At 43.4% G+C, this 26,305-nt stretch overlaps 1 protein-coding gene across 4 annotated transcripts in view; it reads right to left on the bottom strand.

The window, feature by feature from the left end:
* NSMF (NMDA receptor synaptonuclear signaling and neuronal migration factor) overlaps nt 1-25,317 on the bottom strand; it is a 38,345-nt gene extending 13,028 nt beyond the window's left edge. The window contains exons 1-6 of one of the 4 annotated variants that reach the window (XM_075259117.1): nt 25,101-25,317; nt 12,046-12,107; nt 5,430-5,909; nt 4,724-4,799; nt 3,984-3,989; nt 2,125-2,193 (exon numbers count right to left, since the gene is read on the bottom strand). In XM_075259117.1, coding sequence (XP_075115218.1) covers nt 2,125-2,193; nt 3,984-3,989; nt 4,724-4,799; nt 5,430-5,909; nt 12,046-12,107; nt 25,101-25,171 — 764 coding nt within the window. In that variant the 5' untranslated portion in view covers nt 25,172-25,317. The remainder of the gene's footprint in view (nt 1-2,124; nt 2,194-3,983; nt 3,990-4,723; nt 4,800-5,429; nt 5,910-12,045; nt 12,108-25,100) is intronic. The other 3 variants (XM_075259114.1, XM_075259115.1, XM_075259116.1) reach the window with 3 other exon arrangements.
* Between the last annotated feature and the right edge of the window lie 988 nt (nt 25,318-26,305).

Below are 26,305 nucleotides of genomic sequence, written 5' to 3'. Positions count from 1 at the left end.
TTTTCCACTTGATCACCCCCTTTGAAGACACTGAGAGGAATGACAGGAAGATGAACTGAATCTGTAATGTGAAGGCACTTGACAAATTTGCATTTATGGGGAAAATTGTTCTAAGCCTGGTAACTGGAAAGAATTGGAAAATAGGAAAATTCCTGATTTTTACTTAAACTCATTTAATGAAAAATTAAAAAAAAAGAAATTTGGTTGCTCCATGGATCCACTACAATACATGGAACATTTTCATTGTGTATTGTAAGGGTAAGTTCACACAGAGTAACGTTCCGCGTGATGTGGCACGTATACGCCGTGTGAGATTTTGTGGGCCGTATACGCTCCCATTGATTTCAATGGGAGACGGTATCGTATACGCGGCATTATTTTGCGGTCGTGATTTTGGGGCACGTTACTCCGTGTGAACTTACCCTAAGGATTGTACTTGAGTATGATATCACTATGCAACCTGCTGGGGTCACTGCTGCAACATAATCTGGTGTGATTGGTAGCTGTCATTTTTCGATGGGTTGAATTGCTAGGAAAGGAAATTGTATGGAGTCTAAAAAATACATTCAGAATTGTAAAGTGCAATGGAATATGTTGGTGCTATACTCATAGTGCAGCAGTGGCGTAACTACCGTGGTAGCGGCTGCCACAGGGCCCGGGACATTAGGGGGCCCGGCGACAGCCGCTCCAGCTGGTAATGGGACCTATTTACTTACCGATCCTGGCTGGGCCAGGATCGGTAAGTGACACTACGGGCCCCACAAAGACTATCATTATATTCAGGGGTCTTTGCAGACCCCCGAGTATAATGATCGGAGGCCGGAGAGAGGTAAGAAACATAAAAAACACTGTTACTTACCTCTCCACGATCCGGGCAGGCTTCAGGCCTAGTTGTCTGACGTCACATGAACCCGGCCTGCGTCCCGGGTCATGTGACGTCCGACGTCATTGAAGAAGGACGACAGTGGAGAGAGGGGACAGGTAAGTAACAGTGTTTTTTTATGTTTTTATTCCCCCGGGTCTCCGATTATTATACTCTGGGGTCTGAAAAGATCCTAGAGTATAATAATTGTTTATGGGTGTCCACAGTGGAGCATAATACTGAGTGCAGGAGCGACTATGGTACATAATAGTGTGTGCAGGGGCCACTAATGGACATAATACTGTGTGCAGGGGCCACTGAGGGACATAATACTGTGTGCAGGGGCCACTAAGGGACATAATACTGTGTGCAGGGGCCAATAAAGGACATAATACCGTGTGCAGGGGCCACTCAGGGACATAATACCGTGTGCAGGGGCCACTAAGGGACATAATACTGTGTGCAGGGGCCACTCAGGGACATAGTACTGTGTGCAGGGGCCATTAAGGGACATAGTACTGTGTGCAGGGGCCACTCAGGGACATAATACCGTGTGCAGGGGCCACTGAGGGACATAGTACTGTGTGCAGGGGCCACTCAGGGATATAATACCGTGTGCAGGGGCCATTAAGGGACATAGTACTGTGTGCAGGGGCCACTCAGGGACATAATACCGTGTGCAGGGGCCACTATTGGGCATAATACTGTGTGCAGGGGCCAATAAGGGACATAATACTGTGTGCAGGTCCACTAAGGGCATAATAGAGTGCGGAGGAGTGGGTCGATCGAGGTATTCAGTGTCGGTCGGGGCCCCGCCATTCCTAGTTACGCCACTGTAGTGCAGTAATGGAATGGTGGGCAACTCAGGATCTTGGATACATGAATTATGTCCATCTTTTTCCTAAAAGGGTTGTCCAGGGCAGTAAAATTACTTAATCTGGAAGATGATTCATGATAGACGCAGGGGTTTCAATCCCTGGGTTACATGATCAGAACTAGCCCCCAACCCCTAGGTTGCTCTTACCCTTCTTTCTCCTCCTGATCTAACTGGTATTTACCTGTGCTATGGGGACTGGCCTTATAAGATCAGGAGAGGAAGGAAGGGGCAAAGTGACCCAGGGTATTGGGGATTGGTTCTGATCATGTGATGCCAAAACCCCCCGGGGCCATCATGAAGAATCTATAATTACAGCATGAAACAGGGAGATAACCTTCCCGCCTGTGCACACAGTTTAGGCATGCATACTAGGAGCTCACCCTACCTCTGTATTACAGCTGCAGAGTCATTTTCTCGCTTCCGTCTTTTCCTCTCGGCATAACCCCGGAAGGCCCTGAGAAACCGGTTTATGTCAATAACTAAACCCATTAAAAGACGGACAAGCAGTAGCACACCATGTCCAGGCGAGGTGACAAACCACAAAACAGACAGGACAGAGGCAATAACAGCGCTTCTGACCACACACAGGCGGAGAGATGGAGACAACATAGACCTGGGATCACAGCCAGACCAAAATCCAAGAGGATGGGCGACTGTCCTTGTGAATTATTACAATACAGAGTGAGATTTCAGCCTTAGTATTCCCCTGTGCTTTTATGCATTGGTGCCTCACTGTACGGAGTTGTGTGTCGTGTGAATTTATGAAAACAATAAAATGACAGTACAGTATATAATAAGCTGCTCCATATGGTGGAGAAGGGACCTGATGATCGTTTCTGGATATGTGTTGTCCAAGCACAACATTGTGTTTTGACTCTCCATTATCTTGTACAATAACTAAAATGTGATAATCATTATATTTCCTGGTCTTGACTACACGTTCATCCTTTAGTCACTAGATAGCATCCTTTTCAATTTCCATCCATTGCCATGTCATATTGAGCTCAATATATTTATTACATTAGCCCTTTATACCAAAATTCTGGCCACATTTGGACAAGGATTATAATTGTGCCCCCATGGACAAAACTGTACTATAAAACTGTGTTCTATGGGCATTACTATAATATAATACTGTCCCCTATGTACAAGAATATAACTACTATAATACTGCTCCTATCTAGAAGACAAGACTATAGCTACTATTTTACTGCCTCCTATGTACAAGAATATAACTACTATAATACTGCTCTTATGTACAAGAATATAACTACTATAATACTACCTCCTATGTACAAGAATATAACTACTATAATACTGTTTCTATGTACAAGAATATAACTACTATAATACTGCTCTTATGTACAAGAATATAACTACTATAATACTGTTTCTATGTACAAGAATATAACTACTATAATACTGCTCCATATGTTCACAAATATAACTACTATAATACTGCTCCTATGTACAAGAATATAACTACTATAATACTGCTCCATATGTTCACAAATATAACTACTATAATACTGCTCCTAAGAATATGCAGGATGATATTTCAGCTGATATAAAATGCAGTTATTACATAACCAGGCTGTTAGACAGCTGACCTCTATGGCCTGCATACACAGAGTGTACTGTACAAGAGGTTTCACTGCCTTACGCTGGGTTCACACCGGCGTTCGGCACTCCGTATTAGGTTTCCGTCTTCCGCCCGGCAGAAGACGGAAACCTGTCATGCCGAGTCCGGCTGTGAGCGGTTTTGAGCGTTTTTTTTAAACCGGACACAGAGTACTGCATGTCCAACTCTGTGTCTGGTTAAAAAAAAGCCGGTTTCGCCGCAGAGAGCACAAAACGCACACGGCTGGACACTTTTCAAACCCATTTAAATGAATGGGTTTGAAAGATGCCGAAAGGTTTCCGTCTCCTGCCCAGTTTTGTGCAGAAAACGGAAACCTGAAAAACGGAGTACGGGCGCAGATGTGAACGAGCCCTGATCTGGTTCCTCCGGGTAACACTATCCTTTTGCTATCAATAAGTCTCTATCAATAATTCCCAATGAGTTCTGTTGTCACTTTATTGAATGTAACAGCAATGTCCATCAACATGATACACGGGTCAATACAAACACAGCATGCAATTCCATGGGAAACCAAGGTACATGCACAGAGCGGATGGTGTACGGCTGCGTCTATCTGTATTTACAAGACACACATGGTGCAGGGCATTCAGTGAAATACTTACGAGATACTGATCACAGTGAGCGGATAGGAGGAAGAGAAAGAGTCACAATAAGCTTGGTCTTCAATATCAGTAATAAAATATACCATGGTATGATATATATATAAATGGTATGGTGTATAAATAGCGGCCAAAGATATTCAGACATTGCCCATTCTAGTCAATATAAGGATATCATGTTTAATACTATATATAATGGAATCCATACACTTTCATATTCCTTGCATATTTGCATGAATTGGTAAAACTCCCCCCCCCCCCCCTGCAGTTTCCTGGGCAGGAGCCATATTCCATTTCCTCTGTATTCAGCCATGGAGCAGATTATGGGAGTAATGAGAGGAAAACTTCAGTTTGCTGACTGTCCTGAGAGATTCTGTTCTGTGAGAGCTGCAAAAGCGGAAAGCCTCAGGATATTAATCCTTGTCAGGTAGCGCAGGCGGGAGCTGCTGACGGGGGCAGGTTTATCTACAGCGCCAGGTTAGTCTCATTCTGTCAGCATCCATACATCAGCACATGAATTAAATCTCTGTGTCAGCTCACTGGTCCACACACAGGTGGATCTAAAAACACCCGCAGGAGCTGACAGCGGCCAAGGGCAAACTTCACCAAATCAAAGTGAGTTACAGAATTTTAGGAGTGGGCATTGTTCTGGGCTCGCAGCCGTCACCAACATTAGTTTACAGGTCTGAATATATTTGCAAAACTCTGAATGTAGTTATGTGATTTAATGGGACAGTACTCACGCTTGCATAGTTGTGGTGGCAGTCTGAAAGGTAAAAAGATTTTCCTTGGGGAACCAGGTCCGAATAGGAACATCATCTGCCCAAAGGGGAAAAATATATCAAAACACAATTCTAAATTCAGTTTCAATGTAGATGTGCTATTCGATCAACTACTGTCTCAGATACTGGGGTGTAGCTGTAGGTAACAGTTACGCCAGGATCTGGGTACCCAAAGATAAGATGTGGATATGAGTTTTTCTTTATGCATCTTTGCAACCTTACACAATGGACTGTCATAAAAGAAAGATAAGGGGCAAAAGTTTTTGACTACATTTCCTTTGAACCTGCGATTACTTGATGCAAAGCTAAGGGATTGCTACCTGACCAGAGATGTAACATGAAGCACCTGGACCCCAGTGCAATCTGTACCAGGTCCCCAATCTATAATGTATTGTCTACAGTATATAGTCTTATTGGGGAGGGACATGTTATGAGCCCCTTAAGGCTCCTAGGCGTCGATGCGACATCAGGGTATGAAACCCAATGTCTGCCAATGTAACCATTCAATAGCAGCAGACTTGAGGTGTAAGATAGGAAATGTCCCATTACAATCACAATCTATGGCAAAGAGTATTACATTCACCTTTACTATTGTAGGGGTAAAATAGGAAGGGGTCAGGACCACCTATATACAGTATAGTGGCATGTTAGGAGCCTTGGCACTCACCAGATACTCTATCAATGCTGTACATGCGTTCCAGCTTTTTCTTGCGCCATCCAGACTCATTGGATTGATGTTGCTCTAGATCAAATGAGTGCTGTGCCGGCACCGTGAGTTTGGCACAATTTGGGCACTCTTTGGAGTTTTGTCGGCTTCCTGACCAACTTTTACAAGGCCTTGTGATGTTGTGAGCGCTGCCTGAGTTTTGCAGGGGATGGTGATGATGGGAGTGATGGTGATGATGCCTTTCGTCCTGCCCGCTCTTTATCACCACTAGCTCCATGCTGTCACTCTCGTGGTCAGACAACATTGGTCTCTCTCCGGAGATGGTGTACACACGAGGCTTTGGTCCTTCACTGGTCAACTTCTCCCCGCGTTCCTCAGAGAAGCTTCGTTCCAACTTGCTATCTGAGATGGCAGAGAGACGACGCTTGTTCTGGGAAGCTTGGAGCATTTCTGGGGAATCTTCCTGGACAAGGAGATGGTCTGTGGAAAGCAAGAAGATAATAGAAATGGTTGGAGTATGGATGGCTGCTGGGAAAATAAGTCAAATTAACATTTTTACACCCAGTAAGAAAAATTTATATTGAGCTTGTCATATGGTAAAAATAATTGAAATGTGTAACTAGTTTGTAAAAATGAGAACAAAGTTTGAGCATCAAAAAGGAGAGGATTTTGACTGAGGATGATGGAGTAGTAGAATAGGTAAAATGTCACCTGCACTAAAATACTGGAGTAGTTTCCTACTGCAATATATTATTATTATTATTATTATTATTATTAATAATAATATCCTACTTATGTATTATGTTTGACTTGGTCAGAAGTCTGAAGACACATTTGCTTCATATAATATACTGTGTAAGCCGATGGCTGGTCAGGTAATGGAGGGGGTGTACATCTCACCCAGACTACTCAGGTGGGTGAGATGAGAAAACTCCAGAAGGAATGTTTGTTCTCAGCAGATCACTATTGTCTGCTGAGCATTTTGGTAAATGCTCAGTATTGGGCTGGGTTTTTAGGAATGACAGGTACTGTATATACTCGAGTATAAGCTGTGCCGAATATAAGCCGAAGCCCCTAATCTTACCACAAAAAAACTTGTATTGACTCGAGTATAAGCGAGGAGGGGGAAATGCAGCAGCTACTGGAAAATTTCAAAAATTAAAATGGTTGGAGTTTTTGGGTTCAGTAGTTGCTGGGGAAGGGGGGGGGGGGGGGGTTTTGGTTGTCTGTCTGCCCCTTCCCTGAGCTTGAAGACTGTTTTTTCTTCCCCCACTTGGAATTCAGTCTGGCTGAATACAGGGTATCTGCAGTGCTCCTATTAACCCCTTCCCGACGGAACAGGAGCACTGCAGATCCTCTATATTCAGTAGACCGGGCAATTTCAGACACCGGGATACCTAATGTGTATGTGATTCGCAGTCATTTTCTATATTTACGGTATATGTATTCTAGGGAAAGGAGGGATTTAGAATTTTTATTTTTTTTAAATCCTCTTTCTTTTTTCTATTTTATGGGAGATTCTATACATTAATATTGTGGCTGGTCATAGACTCCCCCCCTCCTAAAAATATATATATATATATATATATATATATATATATATATATATAATTTTTTTTTTTTTTTTTTTTTTTTTTTTTTTATTACTGACGAGTATAAGCCGAGGGGGGCTTTTTCAGCTCAAAAACTGGGCTGAAAAATTCGGCTTATACTCGAGTATACACGGTAGGTTGGTACTGGGACCTGTCATTCCACCCCCCTCCAGTCCACACTTTGGGGATGTTTCGACAGCGACTCAGCTGCAGAGAGTCTGCTCATCAAGGGAGGCTTAAGAAGCCAGCTCCAGCAGCAGACTGTGGGCAGAGCTTGGCTGGAGAGCCAAACAGAGAGGTCGTATTTTTGGAGCTGTGTCCTGAATGATTCTACTGGTTTTTGATTTCTGTTACTCTAGGTGAGGTAACCTATTCTATGTTTAGTTAGAGCCTAGCCGGGCAGGGATTTATTTTTGCATTGTTTCCTTTTGTTGCGAAAATAAACTCTACCTTTGTTTTGGACTAAAGAAACTGGACTTGTGTGTCTATTCCACCCCACCTAGCAACCCCAGACCCTGACAACTGGTATAATAAGAAGTGAGTAGAGCAACTTTCCAGCTATACATGCTCCTCCTCTATATACTGTTGACCTATTTTCACATTAAAAGATTTCTTTTTTTTTCTCATCTTTTCTGACAGTGGAGGGCTGTATAACATAAATCTTCTCACCCAAGGGCAGGGGGAATAAAGTTATGATGCGCAGACTGCCAGCTACCAAAGATGTTTATCAAGACCTAGTTTAGTAGGGGTGACCTGTGGGACCCCTGACTTCCAGGCATGGTCACAGCTCTGTCCATTGCAACCCTTTTAGTTAGAAGACGGGTGTCAAACACGAGGCTGTGGGCCTGCCTGTGCTAGCTGATTCTGCAGAAAGTAGCAATAGGTCGACCAGGGTCCTTCTAGGCCAGGCTGCAGTTTCAAAAGTGGTCAGTACTAAGTTTAATAGCCTGTATTTGTGTGATCCTGTCCCTATACAGCACACTGTTAAAGGAATTGTTTAGTTCTGAAGATATTTGATACTGATGACTTCTCCATAGGAGAGGTTATCAGTATCAGATAGGTCAGGTGACAGTCCCAAAACTAAACCCCACAGTGATCAATTGATGTGGCCATTGAAAGTAGCTCTGCTCCTATTTAAGTGAATGGGAGCGGGGTTGCAGCTCCAGATACCACTGCTACAGTGTATGGAGTGCTGCACACTGAAAACAGATTTGTACGCTGTAGCGGTGACACCTGGAGCTGCAGTCCTGCTCCTATTCCCTTGAAAAATAGGTAGGCATAAAATGTAATTTTCTATACAATGGAATTGTTGCACTTGTATTTTGCTTAATTTTTGTTATATTCAGAAAATGATCGATGGATGAGAATAATATGTAACATGCCGATGTCTTAGGGCTGATTGTAACAGTAGTATTAATAGTAGTACAATTGTAACGATTCCTTAATAACTCGGTTAACTGTTATGGAGAAGTTACTTTTATAAACGTCTAAAATATTCTTGGCCCTTCAAGGTACCCCGTGAGGCTGAAATGGCCTCCGGTGAAGATGAGTTTGACACTCCTGAGTAAGAAGAATGATGTGGAGAGGCAATTAAGAGACTGCCGGACACCTCAGGCTGCTGCTTTAGTCCTATGAGATCAAAGGATCATGCTTACCGAAACCCAGCATATGAATGGTACTTTTTTGGAGGGCAAATCGGGACGTTCATATACAGATTACATGGTGTGCCTGTACTACCAGAATCAAAGGCTTTAGCCAAAATTCATGTGGCTTATATAGGCACCTTTACACCACTTTCATTGTCTTGAGTGTGTCACAGTGAAGCTTACACACTATGGAGCCATGAAACTGCAATGGTCTTCGGACTGAATGTATATGGTATATGTCACCACTGGGTGGTATATTGGGGTGAAGCATTATCCAATAATGTAGCCCATTACACCACATTTACTCAATAAGTAATCCTGGTTGCAGTAAACAATCCACATACATGCGGCGTCTATTTCAGTCCTATTGCCTAATCCACTGCCTGAATTTCAATATCTCTATGATGCGTAGGTCAGCTGCTCGGGGCGAGACAGTAGCGGTCCCTCCAGTGCTGGTAATGCTGAGGCGGCTGAATGTACAGGAGCCGCTCGTGGTGTGTAAGGCTGGAGCTCGAGTAATTAAAACAGGTCTAGCAATAATTAAACGCAGCTTAGACAACGTTCAACCCGCAGCTCACCAAGCTCTACACGTAGCTGAATGTCTCCAGAGGGAAAGACAATCTGTATTATGTGAGAAATCAGGGGAGAAGCTGCTAAAAGCCGGAATGGTCGTCTTATGTACAATGTAGAAAGACTGGAGCAATGCTACATGATGAAGAACTATTAACTCATAGCTGCAGCATGACATCGAGAATGGGAAGGGTCTAGAGGCCAGCAACTCTATTAGAGAAGGACATGACTGTGCTGCAGTGTCAGGGAAGGCTGGAGAAGGCCCTAGAGGTGACTGTTACTGTGTATAAGAATGTCAAGGGGTCTCATGTGAACAACTAGACAGATAATACGGGGCAAAGAAGAGGGAACACTGTAGTATGACTGTCTGACACTTCGGGTAGGGGATAATAACAGGTTGAAACTTGGGGTAGGGGATAATGACAGATTGACACTTGGGGTAGGGGATAATGACAGGCTAACATTTGGGGTACAGGATCATGATATGCTGACACGGGCGTAAAGGACAATGACAGGCTAACAATTGGGTACAGGATAATGACAAGCTGACTCGTGAGGTTCAGGATAACGACACACTGATACTTGGGGGTACGGGGCAATGGTGCATCTAAATCCAGGAGCTCTGTACATTAATATCCTGAGACTTCTAATATAACTCTGTATTTACTCTCCTTCTTTGTAATATTTTGCCCAGTAAATTGCATTCAATCTCTCCTGGCATCTCTCCCAGGCTCCCAGTACAATTCATGATATTTTGTTTCTTGCTGACTCCTCCTGAAGGTGACAGTAACTTATAATTTAGCTCCAACAAGATCATTACAGGTGATATCTAGCTTTTGTGCTCATTTGACCTCTGAGCCTCTTTCCCCCCTTTCTTCTGATGAATGCCATTTTCCTGGCATGACAGATTATCTACACAGGTGCCAAGATAACTGAGTACAGTTCACACCCAGATTTCCAGCAAAAGATATTAGTCTAAAATGACAGAAGTCCTTCAAGGTCACAGAAACAATACACTATTAAGAAAGCACCTAAAAGATGAAGAATAATAAAACCTACAAGACACAATCTTCACATAATTTCCTAAACAGGATGCAGATGGCTCCAGAACTTGTTCTATAAATTTATCCAACATTTCCGTATTGCCAGTCTCAAAAACAAGTATTGTTGCTCACCCCCACTGCTTGTAAAGTGAGCCATCACTGCATACAAAGTGCTCCGCAGAACATAAAATTGCAAGTCTACATTCAGAGAACACGCGGCCTTTTGTGTTCCGTACAGAACGCGCACAGGGCATTGCAAATTAACTTTTCTCAGACCTAATTACTTGTTTCAATCACTGTATGTGTAGTTTTCTGGGATGGGACCCTGCTGGGTAGTTGGATAATGAGAAAAACAGATCAATGTAATTAGTTTCAATAAATGTTTTTTTACATACAGATGCTCCCTGTTGGAGTATCTTGCACCACATGCAACAGTATAAAGGGTATGGGTATAACAGAGTAAAAGGTGGCAGCTGGTGCACTGTTATAGAGATGCTAATCTGATGTCAAAGTCTTCAGTGTCACCTTGAACATTCTGGTCCCAATGCTTAATTATTAAAAGTGGCGCTCAGGAAAACTGCAGTGTAAATCACACTTACAGACAAGAGCTTTGTTTAACCAAATGGAAAAAGTGCTATTATAATACTGTACCCAATGTACAAGAATATAACTACTATAATTCTTCCTCCTATGTACAAGAGTATAACTACTATAATACTACCTCCTATGTACAAGAATATAGCTACTATAATACTACCCCCTATGTATAAGTATATAATTACTATAATACTGCTCCTATGTACAAGAATATAACTGCTATAATACTGCTCCTATGTACAAGAATATAACTGCTATAATACTGCTCCTATGTACAAGAATATAACTACTATAATACTGCTCCTATGTACAAGAATATAACTACTATAATACTGCTCCTATGTACAAGAATATAACAACTATAATACTACCTCCTATGTGCAAGAATATAACGACTATAATACTGCCTCCTATGTACAAGAATATAACTATTATAATACTGCTCCTATGTACAAAAATATATCTATTATAATGGCTCAGTGGTTAGCACTGCAGCCTTGCAGCACTGGAGTCCTGGGTTCGAATCCTGCCAAGGACAACATCTGCAAGGAGTTTGGATGTTCTCCCCGTGTTTACGTGGGTTTCCTCTGGGTACTTCGATTTCCTCCCACACACCAAAGACATACTGATAGGGAATTTAGATTGTGAGCCCTATATGGGACAGTGACTGTCAGTATTTGTAAAGCGCTGCGGAATATGATGGTGCTATATAAGTAAGCATAATAAATAATAAATAAATAATACTGCTCCTATGTACAAGTAACTACTGTAAGGCTACATGCTCATGAATGTGTGCATGTGCTGTGTGTGAGATAACAGTACGGACAGTATATGGATGATATCTGCATGCTATCTGTGCCCTCCACTGACCCAATAATTTAATTAATGAGGCTGGGCCACAAAATGGATAGAAATAGAATCTGTCCTGAGTTTTGGCCCCCTATACAACCCGTGATAATACACAGCAGTATGGAGCCTTGAACTTCCACTGGATGCCATAAGGATGTAATACAGACAGGCAGGATTTCGCAGGATTTCCTCAAAGAGCGGACGTTTTATGGTCTCTGAATTATTAAATGGAATATCCCAACATTAATAAAAAAGGAAATTCTGAAGGCTGTACGAGAATCCAATGTTTACTACGTAATGAAGTGACGTTGGTTCTTACCTGAGCCGTTCCTGCTGTCCGGATGAGTCTGTGACAAGTATTCTCCAAAGGCCCTCGCTGCTCTTAAAAAGAGAGAAATAATATGTCATAATCTGTGTCCATGCATTCTCCTACATAATATCCTTATCGATATGTAGAACTTTTATATATAACAGGGATGTTTGACACGAGAAAATGTTCCTCCCCCCTCCCCACCCAGTAATAGCGCCACTCTATAGGATGTGCATAGTATTGCAGTTCATACTGATTTAAATGAATAGCGCTAAACTACAATACCAAACATACCCTATAGGCTGTAAAATAAACGATAGGACTGTAGTCTACATTATAGCGTAATATACATGTATACAGAATGTGTAGGTGTATATGTGACAGGTCTGATTAAAGTATGAAGATTGGCTGCATGTGATTTTTGCTTATAAAAATGTTACCTTTGTGACTAAATAATTAAATATGAAGCAGCGGGAAAAGGAATTTAATTACCTCTCACTTCCCCCGCCTCACCACAGATATCTGAATAATGTAACATGATAATATATAATGTATCATTACTGAATCCTGTCATTGCTACAGAGTTCTCTGCTGTGTCACAACTGAGGCGCGGAGGAGAGCAGAAGGAACATCACCTGTATGCTATATACTATCCAAGATCTATATTTCCATATAGTAGTTATAGTCTTATCTATAGGAGGCAGTATTATAGTAGTTATATTCTTGTACATAGGAGGTAGTATTATCGTAGTTACCGTATATACTCGAGTATAAGTCGACCCGAATATAAGCCGACCCGCTAATTTTACCACAAAAACAGGGAAAACGTATTGACTCGAGTATAAGCCGAGGGGGGGGAAATGCATGACATTCTGTTTGTGCTCATGTTAATCCTAGCCGGCTTCAGGCCTATATGGTAATATCCCAGATGTCACGTGGTCTGGGATATTACCATATAGGCCCAAAGCCTGTGGTAGTAATAATAGCCTGTTACTGCTAGCACAGGCTTTGGGCCTGTATGACAACAGGCTGCTACTGCTACCATAAGGCTTTGGGCCTGTATGATCAGATCCCGGAGAGGTGAGTAAAACTGTTTATTATTTTCTCTCACCTCCCCTGGGGCTCCGATTATTATACTCGGGGGTCTGAAATAATAGCAGCAGTGGGATCGCGGCTGGGGCTCGGGCCTACTCACTGCCGGCGTCCGCGGCCCATAGCATAAGGTGATGCGGAGGTCGGCAGTGAGCAGGCCTGGGGAGGTTGGTAAATAGGCCGATACCTGCTGGGAATACTTCAGCAGGTAGCGGCCTATTATAAAATAAACATTAAGTTCTCATACTTACCGACCTCGCGCTGCTGCTCCCGCTGCCACCACTGCTCATCTTCACCTGCGGCTGCTTGTCTTCTCCCGCGGTTGCTCCTGCGTCTCAGCGTAGGGGGCCTGATGACGCCGCCTGTGCTGAGACGCAGTAAGACGTCATCGACACGCCAGGTGCGGGCCTGAGCCAGGGGGAGGGGGCCGGGACTGGAGTGGAGGCGCGCTGCAGCCGAGTTAATACGGTCAAGTCAATTACCATATTGACTGAAGCGGTAATTGAACTGGTCCGCAGTGAAAGACATCTGTGGGAGGCCGCTGGAACAGCGCAGCTGCCAATAGGTGGTCGGTGAGGCAGCACTCAAGGGCTGCACTCCACGCCAGAAGATGCTCTGGAAACATCTTGGGGCGGTCCTGGAGGCAGCGCTACCTCATCACTCACCTATCGGCAGCAGCGCTGCTCCAGCGCCCTCCCACATATGTCTTTAACTGCAGACCAGTCATGTGACATTTTCAATTACCGTATTGACGCGAGAATAATCCGAGGCGCACTTTTTCAGCACAAAAACTGTGCTGAAAAACTCAGCTTATACTCAAGTATATTCTTGTACATAGGGGCAGTAGTATAGTAGTTATATTCTTGTACATAAGAGCAGTATTATAGTAGTTATATTCTTGTACATAGGAGGTAGTATTATAGTAGTTATATTCTTGTACATAGGAGGTAGTATTATAGTAGTTATATTCTTGTACATAAGAGCAGTATTATAGTAGTTATAGTCTTGTACATAGGAGGTAGCATTATAGTAGTTATATTCTTGTACATAGGAGGTAGCATTATAGTAGTTATATTCTTGTACATAAGAGCAGTATTATAGTAGTTATAGTCTTGTACATAGGAGGTAGCATTATAGTAGTTATATTCTTGTACATAGGAGGTAGTATTATAGTAGTTATATTCTTGTACATAGGAGGTAGTATTATAGTAGTTATATTCTTGTACATAGGAGCAGTATTATAGTAGTTATATTCTTGTACATAAGAGCAGTATTATAGTAGTTATATTCTTGTACATAGGAGGTAGTATTATAGTAGTTATATTCTTGTACATAGGAGGTAGTATTATAGTAGTTATATTCTTGTACATAGGAGCAGTATTATAGTAGTTATATTCTTGTACATAGGAGGTAGTATTATAGTAGTTATATTCTTGTACATAAGAGCAGTATTATAGTAGTTATAGTCTTGTACATAGGAGGTAGCATTATAGTAGTTATATTCTTGTACATAAGAGCAGTATTATAGTAGTTATATTCTTGTACATAAGAGCAGTATTATAGTAGTTATATTCTTGTGCATAGGAGGTAGCATTATAGTAGTTATATTCTTGTACGTAGGAGCAGTATTATAGTAGTTATATTCTTGTACATAGGAGTAGTATTATAGCAGTTACATTCTTGTACATAGGAGCAGCATTATAGTAGTTATATTCTTGTACATAGGAGGTAGTATTATAGTAGTTATATTCTTGTACATAGGAGCAGTATTATAGTAGTTATATTCTTGTACATAGGAGTAGTATTATAGCAGTTATATTCTTGTACATAGGAGCAGTATTATAGTAGTTATATTCTTGTCTGTAGGGGGCAGTCTTATAGTGGTCACTTGTGTGTTTATGGAGTAAACATTACTTCTAATCTTTCCTTCATCTTGGGACATGCAGTATAATAAGATAATATTTAGCAGATTCTATCCCTATTCTTCTAGTACTGAATGGGTCATTTGTAGAGATGAGTGAACGGTGTTCGATCGAATATCAGGCTGTTCAAGATAATCGATTCCAATTGAATAGCACGCGGCAAACACACTAAAAATTCGTATCCCCTCCCACCTTACCTGGTGGTTTTTTGCACCAATAACTGTGCAGGGGAGGTGGGATAGGAAGTAGGAAAACGTAGGCATCGAAAAAAAATCGGAAAAAGTAATTGGCTGGCTAAATCAGGTGACCTCCACTTTATACAATACGAATGGTGGGTTTCAGATTTCGTTCGTATGAGACTGTGAACTATGTGACTGTGAGACAGGGATAGATGTACTGACAGGATTAGCTAGGAATTAGCTTTATTTAGGTAAGAATGTTTCTCAAACAGCTCTTTTGGGCTCTGTCTCATGGCAGCCCATTATATGCTGTCAGCTTGCGTTATGAAGGAGCTGACTTTTTCTCATAGGAATGCATTGACCAGTGTTGATTGGCCAAATGCCATACAGTGTACAGCATTCGGCCAATCAATGCTGGTTCTGCCGGAGGAGGCAGAGTCTAAGATCGGTCCACAGCAGTCTCCATTGTGATCCGATCTCAGATGTAGCAGAGTTGGCACAGCTCTGCTACATCTCAGGTATAGCAGAGTTGACACAGCGCTGCTACATCTCAGATGTAGCAGCGTGGAGTGCACAGCACTGCTACATCTCAGATGTAGCAGCGTGGAGTGCACAGCACTGCTACATCTCACGTATAGCAGAGTTGAGCGGGAGCTGACTTTTTCCCATAGGAATGCATTGACCAGCGTTGATTGGCTGAATGCCATACAGTGTACAGCATTCGGCCAATCAATGCTTGTTCTGCTGGAGGCTCGTTTGTGAGGAGGCGGAGTCTAAGATCGGTGTCACGGAGCAAAGGTATACGTCCTTCCTCCGGAGGATATCTTGAATCAACACGGACGCAAGAGGTCGGGAGACAACAGCAATTTATTGTAATCCACAAAGTTAGTAGCCGGCGGCGGTCACATCAACCGTAATAACAATAAGTCCACAGAAGTCACAATCCAATGATAGCTTTGGCTCCTTGGTCCTGTAACTAAATCCTGGCTCTCTGCAGAGCTGTGCACAGGCCGGCTAAAACATACTAACTCCAGCTACAACTATATACTAAGACTGTTACACCTATATCTGTGGGTGGGAAGGGCTGAGTCACAGATCCTTCCCCCCTCACCTGTACCAAGGAGAGCAGACTCCCTGTCTACTATGGACAATGCACCATCCAACATCTTCTTGGAGACACTGATCAGATTATCTCCACCCATTGTCCTCACTGGTCCTCACTAGTTAGAGGGATTTGCATACAATGTGCTAACACACTAGACCCTAATCAGCCAACTACACATTGATGTATATAACAGGTTAGAGAATACATTCCACATGAAATATATATTACACATTGCCTATAGTATAGACTCTAACCATCCCGTGACAACCGGTCCACAGCAGTCTCCATTGTGGTCCGATCTTAGGTATAGTAGAGTTGACACAGCTCTGCTACATCTCAGGTGTAGCAGAGCTGTGCGCTCAACACTGCTACATCTGAGATCAGACCACAATGAAGACTGCTGTGGACCGATCTTAGACTCCGCCTCCTCACAGACGAGCCTCTGGCAGAACCAGTGGTGATTGGCCGAATGCTGTACACTGTATGGCATTCAGCCAATCAACACTGGTCAATGCATTCTTATGGGAAAAAGTCAGCTCCCGCATTATTAGTGGCGTAATACAGGGACTTGAGCTTGTTAGATGTCCCCAGGCATGCTTCCCCTGCTGTCCCAGTTGCATTCCAGAGGTGTTGTCCTCATTTCCTGGGGTGTCATAGTGGACTTGGTGACCCTCTTGAGTCGAATTGTGGTTTCCCCTGAAACAAATGGTTTTTCCCCATAGACTATAATGGGGTTCGATATTTGTTCGAATAGTTGAATATTGAGGGGCTATTCGAAACGAATATCGAATATTTCACTGTTCGCTCATCTCTAGTCATTTATTTACCACTAACATTATCATGTACTTTCACAGTAATTGGTCTGTAGTGACAGCTCCAGCACAATGATCGAAGGAGATCTCTAGATCTTCTATAGGTTGTTTTAAAGTGTTCATCCCCCACAAAGTAAGGAAACCATCAGCATGCATGCAGTATTCATGGCTGTATGTTTACTAGATGCTTAGGTTACAATAAGTGAAATGTACAGGTTGAGGTGAGTGATTGGAGTTGTCACTGTGCCCGACCTGCTGAAGGATAATGCATTGTCTGCCCTCAGTAATACAGTTACTACAATTCAATTCCTTGGCGCTGTTTTTCGGAGGAGCCAACAATCCTTTTCTATTCTCCTTCTAAACAGAGATCTGTCCCTGCGGTGGTGTCTGTGAGAGGATCTTAAAGAGCCAGTGCCCTGATTTATATAACCGTACTACACAACCTGCATTATAAGCTGGATCGGTCTTGCATTCTGCAAAGTGACAACTGCTGATAAAAGGTGTTGGTCCAAAAACTAATGCAAGTCCTGCTAATAAATTTCACTGATCTAGTGGCTTGGCAAAAGCTATCTGTCATAATAACAGCTGACATCAGGGCATGTCTTCGTGTGTAGAGAATGCCGGGGTGCATTGGTTAAGATGCACTGACCATGTTTCTGCTTCTCTTTCCTGGGCCCTTAGGCCAGTAATGAGATGAACACAATGAAAGCTGCAGGAGGCCGATTGTTTTAATGAAGAATATAATGAAGACATTGGATGCCGATTACTGAGGCAGTAAACTTCAGCCAAATACACCGTTTAGTGAATAAGTCCAATCTCCGCTGCGCTGGCAGGCTCACAAATTAGCTTCTTGGCTTGTCTCCGCCATGTCCTCTCCTTTCCTTAACACCCATAATCATCTTGTTTGCAACCCACGCCACATCTATAAAAATAATCCTTGTAGCTTCCGCCCACAGCTCCAGCCTCCCGTGAGATGCCCCTGTGATCTGTCACTTACTCAGAGACCCCCTCAAACATGGAAGAAAAATGCAAGTGTGCACTGGACCCATATTGTCCATATACTTAAAGATGGGGTCATCCATTATAATGCAATGGTAATGCTGTCTGCAATGATGGTAGTTCCCTCCTCATCCTCTGGAGCTTGCAATCTAACTTTGTCCAGTTCCTACAATGCTATAGAAAGGAATAGCATGGGGTATTGTCTATATGTTCTGCATTCTATATGTGCATTAAGTTCTTAACTGTTTCATTCCCAGATCAGGGCAAAAATCAGTAGGGTGCTTGTTCATGCTGTCCTAGTTCTCTAGTTTATCTTTAAGTTCTTTTGGTGCACCGTGCATGAGGCAAGTTGAGAACTTTTTTCAGATGGAAACCTGTAGGGGCAGTCCATGTCTATGCTTTCCAATTTCTAATTGGGAGAGAGGGTACCATTTTACTTGACAAAACTAGGTGCCGGTAAGAATAGTGGTCGAGCGCTCCTTCCGGTAAGTATAGGGGTCCAGCAGTCCTTCCAGTAAGTATAGGGGTCCAGCACTCCTTCCGGTAAGTATAGGTGTGAAGGAGACCTGCCAGTAAGTATAGGGGTCGAGGAGACCTGCCAGTAAGAATAGGGATTCTGCAGAGCTGCCAGTAAGAATAGGTGTGGCATGTCACCCGATCTTATTTGCTATTAGTGCAATTCGTTGGGGCCAACAATAGCATTGTCTCCCCTCTGCAAAGATCTCCTAGCATCTTCCCTGGCTACTTTTATGCTACGTGTCGCCTGAGTGACAATAAGATGGTTTAGATATGGTGGACGCCAGTCTTCTCATCCCTATCCACTGGATATGACAATAGGACATATAGAAAATCTTGCATATCATGACATTCCTATATGAAGTTGGCTGAGCACTAGATGGCGCTATGCAGCTTATTTCTGATACTACCCAGCACTCCTCTTACAAGAACGTATAATGTTATACATGATAGGAGCTGATAACTAACTGCGCACATCCATAACCTATACCCTAGTTTATATTCCATGATCTACAAAAATGGCCGTAAAATAATAATTTACCATGTGGGGAGCAGATGCGAATAGCGGAGTTTGATTTTAATAGCTGCATTTTGCTGTTTGCAGTGTGTACAGCGCTCTGTGTGTAGGCAGGGTGCACTATTATCATGTAAGTAGCTCCCTTCATGTTCCTTATTTACATGGCTGGAAACTTTGGGAAAATGCAGAAAATGTTACATATTTTCATAGTTGCCTCTAGCTCCAGGCTGTATAGTACAGCCCGTTGCACTTTTCTATACAGTAAGCAATTGCTCTACAATGCATGAACTAACTGCATGCACATTTTGTGGCTGTATCGTGGGACCCTCATAAAGATGGAGGTGACAGCCTTACTTAAAGTCTGCACAGAGTTTACACTTTATGTAGTTTCATGTTCACACAAAGTTCTGTGCAGCCATATGATGTAGACAGACTAAGTGCCCATCATTCTACTCTGTCTACCAATAAGTATTTGGACACCTGAATAGTAGAATAGAAAAACAACATTTATTCATATTATTATTTGGTAGAACCCAGCAGATGCTTCCTTACGTATGGGATTGAGCGACACAATACCCCCGGATGCCTGTTGAAACTCCTGGTGTATGTGAGCCATCGGTTGGGTGCGGTTCTTCCAAATTTCTCTGGCCAGCACTCGTCGGTCTCTATCTCTCAGTTTCGGGGTCTGCCAACTCAGGGCACATTCTGACCATCACCGTTCACCTTCCACTTCATAATCACATAGGCCACTGTAGATTTTGGGTAATCTAGTTCGCCTAATACCCGTATGTTCCTTAAGTATCGACCATTTCTGTGGTACCCCACAATTACCTCTTTCTCGAAATCAGACAACTCTGCACTTTGTGGCATCTTGCATGCGACTAATGCAAATGCTGTTTCCTACACAATACAGTATTTAACGGCGGAAGGAGTGACACTGCAGATATCTTCATTTGCATGGGTGTCCAAATACTTATTGGTAGACAGTGTAGGAGCTTGTCTAAGCTGTGATAACAAGCTTGCCGACTGTTTCCAATAAAAAACTGCAGAATTGTGAATGCAGCTGTGAAGTAATATAGTCTGCAAATGGAGGGGGGGGATACAGGTTCAGATACTTCTCTAACACTACCTGTCTACAGGGGACAAGTTTCTGCTTGCTGGGGGTCCTGTAGTAGTGGCCAGTAGTCTCATACAGAAGATGGAGACACAGCATGCAAGTATAATTATTGCTCTATTCCTAAGGCAGGCGCTGTCCGCACTTCAGCAGTTATGAAGCTACTACTCCCAGCATGCATGCTTGCTCTGTTGTTCTTGGAACTCTTAGGGAGCGTTCACACTACCGTCGGTGTCCGACAGGTAGTGTCCGCTCAAAATCTGGCACGGACATTAGGAGCAGACACTATCTGAGTCCGTGACACCTGTCATTCACTTAAATGGGCATCGGGTGCGTTCTTATGCACTCCGTGCCCTTCCTTCCCTGTCCGCAAGTGAAGATGTCCGACTTCTCAAGTGGACAGAAGAACCCTACAGGTCCGGTTTTTCTGTCCGCTTGAGAAGTCGGACATCTTCACTTGCGGACAGGGAAGGACGGGCACGGAGTGCATAAGAACGCACCCGATGCCCATTGAGATGAATGGCAGGTGTCACGGACACAGCTAGTGTCCACTCCTAATGTCCGTGCCAGATTTTGAGCGGACACAACCTGTTGGACACCGACGGTAGTGTGAACGCTCCCTTACAGATATGAATGGAGTATGCTGGGAATTGTAGTTTCACAGCAGCTTTAGTGCTGAAAGCTGCTAACCTCTGCTCTAGTGATATGGTTAACATGGCGGTCCCCTGTTGTCATGTTTGCAGGGGCCCCTATCTCTGGGATAGCTGATAAGTTAGTTCCTTTAGTTACTCTAACGTTCCCAGAATCTTCTCCGTCATACTAGGTGCTCGTATGTTCCAAGTGGTGAAGTTAAAAGGTATACACGTTTTTTTTCCCCAGAAACAGATGTGTACATTCATGTTTTTCTACTGGGTTTAAGAAATACTAAGCTAATGTTAGTCACACGACCATATCATTTGCTGACACATATTTTCATGTACATGACAGGATCTGCAGTGTTATCGGGGCAGTATGTTCCCTATAGTGGGACCTGGACACAAGTGAATGCTCTGTATCCTGTGCTCATACTGCTATCCATATACTCATGTGACTGCTACTTTAGACTGGGGGTCTGCACCTGTCTATCTCCAGCCACTCAGGGTCTGTCAAGGCACGCTGAGAGTTAAAGTTTTACACTGGCCTAACGTCAAAGAAATTTAGGGGCTGCTAGGAAATGTTGGAGGAGCCATTTATCCAAAATCATAAACCCCAGAAAGTCCTTGACATGTCCTCGGGCTGACTGTGCTGTTTTTCAGAGTGAAGAGTTAGACAAATCTGCTCTGACTGCAGGAAATCTCCGACCACTTCTTTCCCATCCTAAGATTAGTCAAGTAGACTTTTCTTTTACATGCAGTAACTGAGGTGTCCCAGATGATAGAGACAAAGCTTAGCTGAGGATTGTCTGAGACACTCGCGATCCTCTCCAGCTCTACCCACCGTCACCAAGCCTTCCTGGCAGTGACTAGGCTTTATATAGCATTTTATTACCCTCCATAAGCAGTCAGTTAATATTCCTGTCACGTCTAGTCATCATTCCCCGCTGTCTGGTATACGGGGAGATGGTCCTGTAATGGCGCATTAACACCCAAATCATAGAATCTTGTTCTGTATAGGCTTCCAGCACTGACATGGTTAAAGTGATGCCCTGGCACTTGGGCGATCAAACCTTTTTTTTACCTTGTATGTGGAGTACCTAGACTGCAGATCAATCTGGGCTCCTCAAGCTGAGTAGGTGGGCAGTGCCGGGGCCAGTGATATAATGATGCCAGATTTCCCTATGCACAGGATAGTATAGGTTAGGGCACTATAGCGTGGGCAGCCGGAGCTTCTATGCTTCAGTCTTGGACTCTGTTCCAAAATCTTAGTCACGTAAGGAGCAGTGACGCAGCCCCATTTACTGCTGCATGGTCCTGTAATCCCAGAAGGTGACACTGCCATGTAAGAGGACGACGCTCACCAGAAAACCTGAGCCATGGAGCAAAGGTGGATAATACCCAGTAAAAGTGTCAGCCCCTAGCAGCTGCCCACGTGTAGCATGGCCCCTCTATGGAGCAGGCTCCATTATTTATAGGGGAATGTTATGTCCACATCATACGGGATAAGTGTGGTCGTCAGAAAAGGCGGCATCTCCATGTAATATGGCACAGTACACAGCAGAGCATAGGAAAAACATACAAACTGCATACATGAACCTACAATCCTCCACCCCAGTAGACATATTAACTGTTTCATGTCACAGTTACATAGACATGTGCACCAGGATATATTATATACAGGGCTACATCAGATAACCAAATGTCCTAGTATTCTATCTGTCCCATAGTTCAGCCCACCCCAGTACAGACCATCATCCTTCTCTGGACACTGGTATACCACATCAGATGAAGGCACAGTGGTCTCCTCCACCTCCTCATCATCTGCCAAGGTCATATGGAGAATACCTCAAAACCGAAATAACCTTCAATTTGGGCATGTACAGTAAATGCATCCCTGGATCAATACATGTGAGTCCATAGGCCGATAACTCCAATTTAAGGTAATTGAATTAACCCGGAACGTAATAGAGTCACTAATGCACTTTGTATAAAGCAGCAGAGTTATTACCCTGTGGTATATTCTACCAGTCATTGAATGCCTGTGTATATACAGTATATACCTGATCCACATCACTGACTGCTGTTCAGTAGGCCATATCTGGTCCCATATGGATTGCTCATTACATTATAATACATTATAGTATAGTGAGCCAGTCAGTAGTGTGCAACCTGCTCATCTGCACCACCCAATGCTGGGAGTAGTAGTCTGATACTGCTAGATGTCAAATGTACCAGGGCATGATGTACACCAGAGGTGTCCTGGCAGATTTACTTCGAATGCTGACTATAGACCTAAAGTAGTGGACAGCTGAACCAGTCTTATCATGGCTGCCTATGGGGTATGTCTAATGTCATGTCTATTGGCATCTGGATACTATGGTATATAGCAAATATCAAAGACTGGTTCCACTAGTGTCAGAACATAATGGGAGTTGTTGTGTTACAACAGCTAGAGAGCCACAGAATGAAATAACATAGTGTAGACCAAAAGAGCATGCAAGATACATGTATATGTACGTACGTGGATAACTGTATAGGTACATACGTAGGATAATGTGAAGAAGCCTTGTAACAACTGCTAATGTAAAAGAACAAAAACAAAACCCCAATACTTATAATAATATTATAGGTAATGTATCTATTTATAGAAGAATATATATATATATATATATATATATATATATATATATATATGTGTGTGTGTTTGTAGCAGAGCTGAATATGTTCTGCATTCTAAGGGGGATAAAATGTAGACCCACAAATAATCCATAGCAAGTGGTGCCAAGGACCGGCTCTACTACATTTGTCTTATGTCACATACCCATGCTCTTGTGAAGAATACTTTGACATATTTACATCATGTCATCCATGAAGTGAAGAGAATATTCTCTAAAATAAGATTCCCATAAAATTCTCCTTCATTCTGTGACTACATTAATACTACACCACTAAATACACAGTGGTTTACGGAGACCTCTGTCCGGGGGCTTTCTCCTGTCTGGGATTACATGTGGTGCCCCCTGTATTGGTCTATGACCCCTTCATTATCCTAGCCCCTGACAGCTGCCGGCCCCTGCTTCTTCCAAAACCGGGGACTATGACCACATCCTATCACTTCTGCACCAGAGATCTGTTTTACTGGTTTCCAGTATAGTAAATCCCATATAGGCACCACCATCCTAGTGTTTGAGCCCTTCACTATGACCTTGGCTGCATATTGATGAATTATGGGCTTAATGTACAATATAATGTGACATGTATCTAGTGTATTCCTGCAACAGTCTGACTATGGGGGTGTCCAATCCCATCTAGATGGATGTTATCATCCAGTGCCTCTCCTTCTGATCTACTCATCTGATAGGGATAGTTGTCACACCAGAATAAAGATAGAAAAGCCTATGGCAGCATAAGCAATAGCCAAAAAATAGGTAATGGTCCCATATGGTGGAGAGAGCAGAGAACTGTAACCTAGTGATGCATTTAGTGACACATTCTATGTACATTGTACGTCTGCAGCCGGCGGCATGTTCTGTGCAGCAGACACAAGTGTGGTAGTGTGTTTGCTAGTGTCACCATAGAGCCTGTGATCCCCTGTGTGCGGCTCCATGGGTCACACTATAATTAGGCAGATATCGCTCTGTCTTCACTCCATCTATAAGACTTGTAAAGCAGAGTTAATAAGAAACTGCCTCCTCTGTGAACTGCTCCGACTAATAGGGAGCCGGGATCATCTGAGGATTCACTGGAGGTGCTGGAATCTAGATGGTAATACCTTAGGGGGTACACTCCGGGGAAGGGGTGCCCGGGGCCTTTATAGAAGCACAAGGGGTAAGGTGAAGGTCTCTGTAGACAAAGCAGTGTATGCCATCAGATGGCACAGCAGGCAGCCTGAGCCCACTGAATTATGTAATATCACCAGGAGCAGTCAGGTGGATGCACAAGTGATCCAGAGACATGGGGCAGCCCACTGCTAAAATTCACTTTGCAACTCTGCTTCATTTACACATCGAGGCTGGACCCAAGAGCTTGCAGTCTGATAGCCTCTAGTAGCAAAAGTATTACGCTTGTGCACCAATCCATACATGATACACCCATAGTAAAACATTCCAAGACACATGTCACTAAGCTGGCAGACTAATGCCCCCTGGCACCACAAGCACAGAAGCCACTTACCTAACTTTGGCTGCTACATGTGAGATCGTGTCATTCCTCAGTGCCTTCTTCTTGGAGACAGCTGTGCCCATCCTTGATAAAAGAAGAGATTGGGAGCCACATCCGACCAGCCCAGGGGGGGAGCAGCCACTAGGATAAAGCTGAGGGTGCAGAGGTGATGAGGAGCTGGCCCCTGGCTGTAGGTGACTCCAGGATCAGCCGGGCTGAGGATGCTGCTCCCTGCCTAGGTAGTGACTGAGCCTGCAGACTGTGCAGCACTCATTGATCGCTGCAGGAGGGAGGGAGCAGGAAGCTGCCACCATGTATGGGCAGAGGATGTCTTACCCAGTCCTCCTACTGACAGCATGGGCAGGGCCAGGTGTCCTGATGGAGGAGGAGAAGGAAGAGGGGGCATCAAACACATACAAGTGTGCAAAGTCTGTGCGCTGTCATGCTAGCAGATCCAGCCAAGCTGCTGTACTAGACTGTGTGCAGGGGTTAACCCTTTACTGTTCCTGCCATACTGATGGTGAGACTTTACTGTAGCCTTCACCGACCTCACTAATGCACGGAAAGAGCAAATGACATGTACCATATTAATGGGCAGCAACCAATGCCAGGCAGCTGGTGCAAAGGTAGAGATGATGGTCTGCATCTGAAAAACTTGTGTGACATTTATGTATCTACATTTCACAGTCTGTTTTATAGGCAAATGTGATGTAATAGCAAAGTAATTTATGGGAGATGCAGCAGATCCGATAGGTAACTAGTATCTGGTAATATAAGTCCTGCAGAAAAGGTCACGCTCCTATGAGTCCTGTGTTACGTACCCTAAGACCATACATGTGTGGGGGCGCTCTACATCCATGGAATGGGATCACTCTCAATTTTACTTGAGAACCCTGCCATGAAAATAGACTGGTATATAAACATCCCCCCGAACACAGCTTCTCCCAAACCTCCAATGTGACGGATAATGCTTTATCCAGTATAATACACACCATGTCACAGGGCAAAAGTGATAACAAGGGGCTCAGTGAACAAAACATTGACATTTTGGGTCCACGGCCAGGAAACTCCCCAGATCCCAATCCCATTGAGTGTGTAGACCAACATAACCCAGAAATTATGATAAACTCCAAAAACTGGATAGACAAGATTGGGTTGTCAGGATTTGGCCGATATCCAGCATGGCGGGGGGAACGTCAGAAGACTAGAAAATAAGG

This window comes from Leptodactylus fuscus, chromosome 11, assembly GCF_031893055.1.
Source record: "Leptodactylus fuscus isolate aLepFus1 chromosome 11, aLepFus1.hap2, whole genome shotgun sequence".
Classification (NCBI taxonomy): domain Eukaryota; kingdom Metazoa; phylum Chordata; class Amphibia; order Anura; family Leptodactylidae; genus Leptodactylus; species Leptodactylus fuscus.
The sequence above is the reverse complement of the archived record's forward strand: the minus strand, read 5'-3'. Positions and strand labels throughout refer to the sequence as shown.